Raw genomic sequence first — 5,971 nt, 5'->3', positions numbered from 1 at the left:
TGCATGAACTTTCGCGCATCGCGCGTAGAAATACTAGTATATATATATATGTATATATATTATGCTCAACACTGAACAACTACAAATTTTATAAAAAATGAATATGTATTATCATAATATAATTCATCTAGTAATGTTCACATATATTTATTTTCTAAACTTCCCCTTGAACATTACTATATCACACTCATGTACTCTTTTTCTCGTGTGAACAATCTTCATTCCGATTGCATGAAAGTAATAGACATAATAAAACTAGTAAAGTATAAATTAGAGAAGACAAGATTGGGAGAGAGAGTCATCAATCATTTATTATTCATCCTTCAATCAAATCTATAATGGACGATGTATTATCATAATATAATTCATTTAGTAATGTCCATATATATACAACAATTTTTAACTTTTAATTTTGTGCAACTTGTTTTATTCACAAATTTTATGCAATTCACCATGTTAATTTTTATAGAAGCGATAATAAAAAAAAGTCAATATATTTAAACTCATCGCTATTTATTTGTCAAAATTAAAACTAAATTGTACAAAATTTGTCAAGATTGTAAATGCTTCCTAATTGCATATGTGTATGTATGTATATTTGGTACTATACCACTGTAATGTTCATCACAATGCCAAAAAACATTCATTACAAATACTACAATGACTCTTTAATTTGTAGCTACAACGTTCATACATTATACATAGTGACTTCTCTGTATTATAAATCTTTATCGGTAAATCCGATCGGGTCAATATAAAAACGTAAAATTTATACTTGAATATGTAATACTAACAAATATTTAATTTCTTATTAGTATTGCATTTTTCAATATAAGTATTACATTTTACCTAATCTATTTCACAGGTATGGATCTGTAAATCCATCTTACACAAGTTTTTGCCATCGTATAATATTATATTCTTCAAATTAAAGTCTGATAAAAGAAAGCGCCTTGTCGAGGTGCATGGCCTTCAAACTCAGGTAATCTTTGACTCTCACCGTCCGATACGCCGGAGCTCCATCGCCGTCACGCAGCACCACCGGAGCCACCACGGAATCAACCGGCGGTCCATAGAAATACGCCACGGAGACCCTATGAACCGACTCGTTCACGACGGCGCGATGGTAGACCGTGGGAAACCTACCGTTTGAGAGGACGTGGAGGAGGTCGCCGACGTTGACGAGGAGGGCGCCGGCGACGGGGACGACTGGGGCCCAGCCGAGACCTTGGCTGAAGACTTGGAGGCCGGTGGCGGTGCTCTGATGGAGGATTGTGAGGAAGAGGGAATCGGTGTGAGGAGCTAAGCCGATTGCATGGGTAGGGTTTGGGCAGCGAGGGTAAGAGTTGAGCTGTAAAGCGCCTTCGGATTGGGTGGCCGCCGGAGAAGGGTTCAGCCATTTCAGGTGTTGCTCTGAAGCTCCGATGGAGTTTAGGGTTAGCAGGAAGAGTTTGAAAGCTAGGGCTTTCATCTTCTTCTCATAATTCTCCATTGTGTCACTGCAAAACAATAATAAACAAAATTTACTATGGAAGTGTCTTCAGTTAATAAATTCTGTGTGTAAATAAATTAAAGTCACATAATCCGTTGACTACATGTGCATAATATATTAACTACACACGCATAATCTAAATGTAATTTTGGATCAAGATTCAAAATACAAAGTGGATCCGGGTCAATGGTATAATTTGTCTTGTGAATTGGTACATATATAATAGAAATACTTTGATTTATTAGGAGAAAGTCCACAGTTAGCGTTACCCGAAGGTGTGCTATGAGTGAAGCCTACCTCGTAACTCTATTCAAAAAAAGACCACATTTTGGTAAACCAACATAAATTGACCAACTGACTCAAAACTAAGAAGACCAATAAGTCACTACCTACTATGGAGATATGAACTTAGGATACAATTACTTGATTGTACTGGTAGTCTGGTACTACTACTAATATAGGATTGTACTCAGTGCAAATTATTGATTTGGTAATATACCAATCATTATTGTGTGAACATGGTCGCTGTGTGAACCATATATACTATCAAATAATATGCATTCAGTACATAAATAATATACTTTTAATATATTAAAAATGTACATTATATTCAAGGAAAGTAAATTATTTGAACACCGAAAGTACATTATTTTCAGTACACAAATAATATATTTTTAGTACTTTTGTTATAGTTAATTAGGGATGTTAGCGAACAGAGCTTTCGATAAACTACTCGTGTTCGAGCTCAATAAGCGTTCGTTTATGTTCGTTTGTTAAGGTAAACGAACATTAACAAACAAAATTTAGAGCTCGGTTAATAAACGAACAGAGTCTGAACAGTGGTAAGCTCGTTTGCTAAGTGTTCGCGAACAAGCTCGTTTGTGTTCGTTTAGTAGTGTTCGTGAACAAGCTCGTTTGTGTTCGTTTAGTAGTGTTCACAAACATATTTACAAATATTATATATATATATATATATATATATATATATATATATAAAATAATTGTTCGTGAACGTAGATCATTTATTGTTCTCGAACAAAATGTGTTTATAAACATGTGCAAGTGCTTAGTTATAAATGTTTTCAAACATAAATGAACATGTTTGTGAGCGTGTTCGTTAACGTTTGCGAACACGTTCGTGAACCTGTTCGCGAACGTTAACGAACACTAACGAACGCTTAACAAACGAACACGAACAGTATTTTCAAAAACCTTAACAAACGAACACGAACACGAACACCCCAAAATCCTTAACAAAAGAACACGAACAGCCTCCGTTCGTTTATGTTCGGTTCGTTAACAGCCGTATAGTTAATATAGTACTGTGTGGATCATGGTCCACAGTCCACACAATAATTTGTCGGTAATATACACACTCACTATCCGAATTATTTGTCGGTAATATAAGCACTCACTATCCGAATTATATTTTATCACCTTAATATTTTATACAAGATAATATTAGTAAAAAACAATAATAGAGAAAAGGTAGAGAAAAATTGACATTTGAATAAACATGATTTGATTTAAAATATTAAGTGGCCCAAATTAAGCATATATGTCTATCATTTCAAATATTAATTAGAAAGGTTAAATATTTAAAAAGATAAACTGCAGGGTTGAAAATGAACTAGCTAGAATGTACGTGGTTCACTCAAAATTGATATATATTATCTTAGTACATAATTTTTCAATCTTATCATACTAGTCGGTCAATTTCATGTTACAATTCACATTCCTAATAAGTGTAACAAAAATATATACCCTTATTGAATATTGTGTGCATAAGTGCATGCTACTTACAATCACTTGATTTTGTGATTAACTCAAGCTCAATAATTAGACAATAATTACTGTCATTCTTTCCTAATTGTATATTGAGGAAATGGTGATTGATTTGGTAGCTATTTGTGCACCTTGGTGGACCTCACATATTTTGCTTTCATTGTCCTAATCCAAAACTCTCTCTATGTATTTGAAACTAAAGTCCAAACCTTTTATCCACCTAACCTTCTTCCAAAAGGTGGCTAACGAAATAAGTTTCCACATTAATTATGTCTCACCAAAAACACAACACTCAACTATAAGATTCCAAACTCAAAAAGGACAAAATAATTCAGGAAATTATTGAACCAAATCAATATCTAACCAATTTTGTTTTATTTATTTATAAAAAAGTTTAGAGTTTGGTATTTGAATGTGAGTTTTGGGTGAAACCTAATTTAACTTACTTATAGCTGACTAATTCAAATAAAAATAGACTAATAGAAAGCTGGGTCATCAAGCTCACTGTTTGAGCAACTTAATTGTGGTTACCCTCATATCTAACCATCTTTGTCTTGTATCTTAATTATTTACTTAATTTTTTCTACTCTAACAAAATCAACTTTAAAACATTTTTCTATAAAGAGTCTCATACTTATGTCACTAAATTAGACAATTATATCATAATCTAACACTTATCACATTAATTGTCAAGATCAATCGGTTATCATTATTATGTCAAAAGTTATTATTAGTAATTAAAACACAACACTATTCTTTTTTTAATATTTGCATAATAATTAGCGCTACGTTTCAATAGCATAATCACATCCACTCAACCCGCTATAAGGTCTGGGGCTAACTAATTATTTTCTGATTCATGGAGTTAAACAAATAGTTTATATTTGTTTAGATATATTAGTGGGGGTAAGATCAAAAGTTATGTAAAAGATAACTTTATTTGGAGATTTGAAATGTCATACGTATAGTATAGAAGGGAATTCCATTGTCCTCTCATAGAAAGATAAGAAGAGTCCTATGTTGAGAGGATAGACACTATCTTAGCTTCCGACAAAATTTATTAAAAATAGTTCAACAGGTAATTAAATGAGACAAAATAGTATATTACAAAAACTTTTTATGATAGATTGATTGATGCGTGATATCATACTATTCTCAAAATTTTTAAAAATATGTTAGGAAAAAAAATCAATACTAAATCATATTATTGCATGTTTCTCTTATTCCTTTTTAGATTTACATACACCTTGATAAAGCTAAGTCCTATCGTATTGTAAATTTTGTTTTAATAGGTATACCTATATGTGTATGACAAATATATGCAAAACAAGCTACCAATATTTTTTTTTGAATAATAAGGAAAACCCACAACTATTTCTTGAAAGTGTGTACTTGATAAACATCGCCTTGTGACCCTAGCTGACAAAGGGCTACAAGTTAACTATGTTTGGCAACATAATTAGTTTATCACTTTATCAGTCAATTTTAACTTATATGGCCACTATTAGCTGTTTGACTTGGTTAAACAATCTTTTCGTAACAGTTTATTACTCTGCTTTTTGAAAAAGTCATTTTGTATATAATCAGCTATCAGTTAACAGTTAATTAACCAAACACTTTTCGACAATCAGCTAATGATATCAACTAGTCAAACCCAGTATCTCAGCCAATCAGCTAACAACTATCAAGTAACAGCTATTTACCAAACACCCCCGATATTTGTCAGTTTGTGAACGTGCATGAAAATGCATGGAACATACCAGAAATGTTGATGGTCATGGAGCCAAAGTTGTCTGGCATGATGAGCAGGGGAGCCCATGATGGTAAACCCTTCATGCCACATCAACTTAGGGAAAAAGGGGGAAATCCTTGCGGCGCCGTAGCCGGTGGCGCCGCCGGGGGACCTCAAGGCCTTCATTTTCCGGTGAGCCGGGAGGGAGAAAAGCCGGTAAGCTTGAGACTCAACCTCATCAACAAGGGAAGGGGAAACTCCATGGTTAACCACATGAAACATCCCCCATGTCTCACAAGCATGGCCTATAAGCTCCACAACATTTGGAGCCAAGAGATCAACGGTTGGTATTGATGCATATTGTTTGTGATGATTGGGATCAGTGATTTTAGGCCAGAGATGAGAATCAGGGACTTTGTGGAGGGATTGAAAGTCTAAAGGGATAATGTGTTCAAGGCTTAGAGGGTGTTCCTTGTAGGCTTCAGAAAGGGTAGTCATCTTTGCCACTCCTTCTTAGGTTGGAGGGTTCAAGTAGAAGATGGAGAAAGTTAAATTTTATTTTGGAGTTTGGGTAGTACCTTTATGTATTTAAGTTGCTTCATGATTATCCCCAATGTTGACTTTCATGTCTCATTTGGTAAGCTGTTTGGCCAAGCTAGGCAAATGGTGGAAAAAACAAATTACATAATTTTGGATAAAACAAGCTAGGTCCACAATATTAGTAAAGAGAAGCAAGTTTAGACGACCCTCTGGTGGGCCCTTAAAAATATACAAGTCAGTCATTAGAGTTTTGAGTTATCTTGATGTATCGCCATATAATTTATACTAAGTGTTTTGATTTTGATTGTTGTGTATGTACGTGTTTAAATAGTAATAATTTCAATTTCGTCACATGAGATCTCTTATATAACTCTAGGCAAGTGGTAGTGCCTAGGGATCTTTGAGATCCAACATATTGCTAG

At 33.9% G+C, this 5,971-nt stretch overlaps 1 protein-coding gene across 1 annotated transcript; it reads right to left on the bottom strand.

The window, feature by feature from the left end:
- Window positions 1–747: 747 nt before the first annotated feature.
- Window positions 748–5,566, bottom strand: LOC116006884 (gibberellin 3-beta-dioxygenase 1-like). Its single transcript, XM_031247389.1, has 2 exons — window positions 5,038–5,566; window positions 748–1,499 (listed from the first exon to the last, which is right to left on the bottom strand). Exons 1-2 carry the CDS (start codon window positions 5,505–5,507, stop codon window positions 929–931), a joined length of 1,041 nt encoding a protein of 346 aa, XP_031103249.1. The 5' UTR covers window positions 5,508–5,566; the 3' UTR covers window positions 748–928.
- Window positions 5,567–5,971: the final 405 nt, after the last annotated feature.

This window comes from Ipomoea triloba, chromosome 15 (assembly GCF_003576645.1).
Source record: "Ipomoea triloba cultivar NCNSP0323 chromosome 15, ASM357664v1".
Classification (NCBI taxonomy): Eukaryota; Viridiplantae; Streptophyta; class Magnoliopsida; order Solanales; family Convolvulaceae; genus Ipomoea; species Ipomoea triloba.
This window is presented reverse-complemented; position numbering and strand designations above follow the sequence as displayed.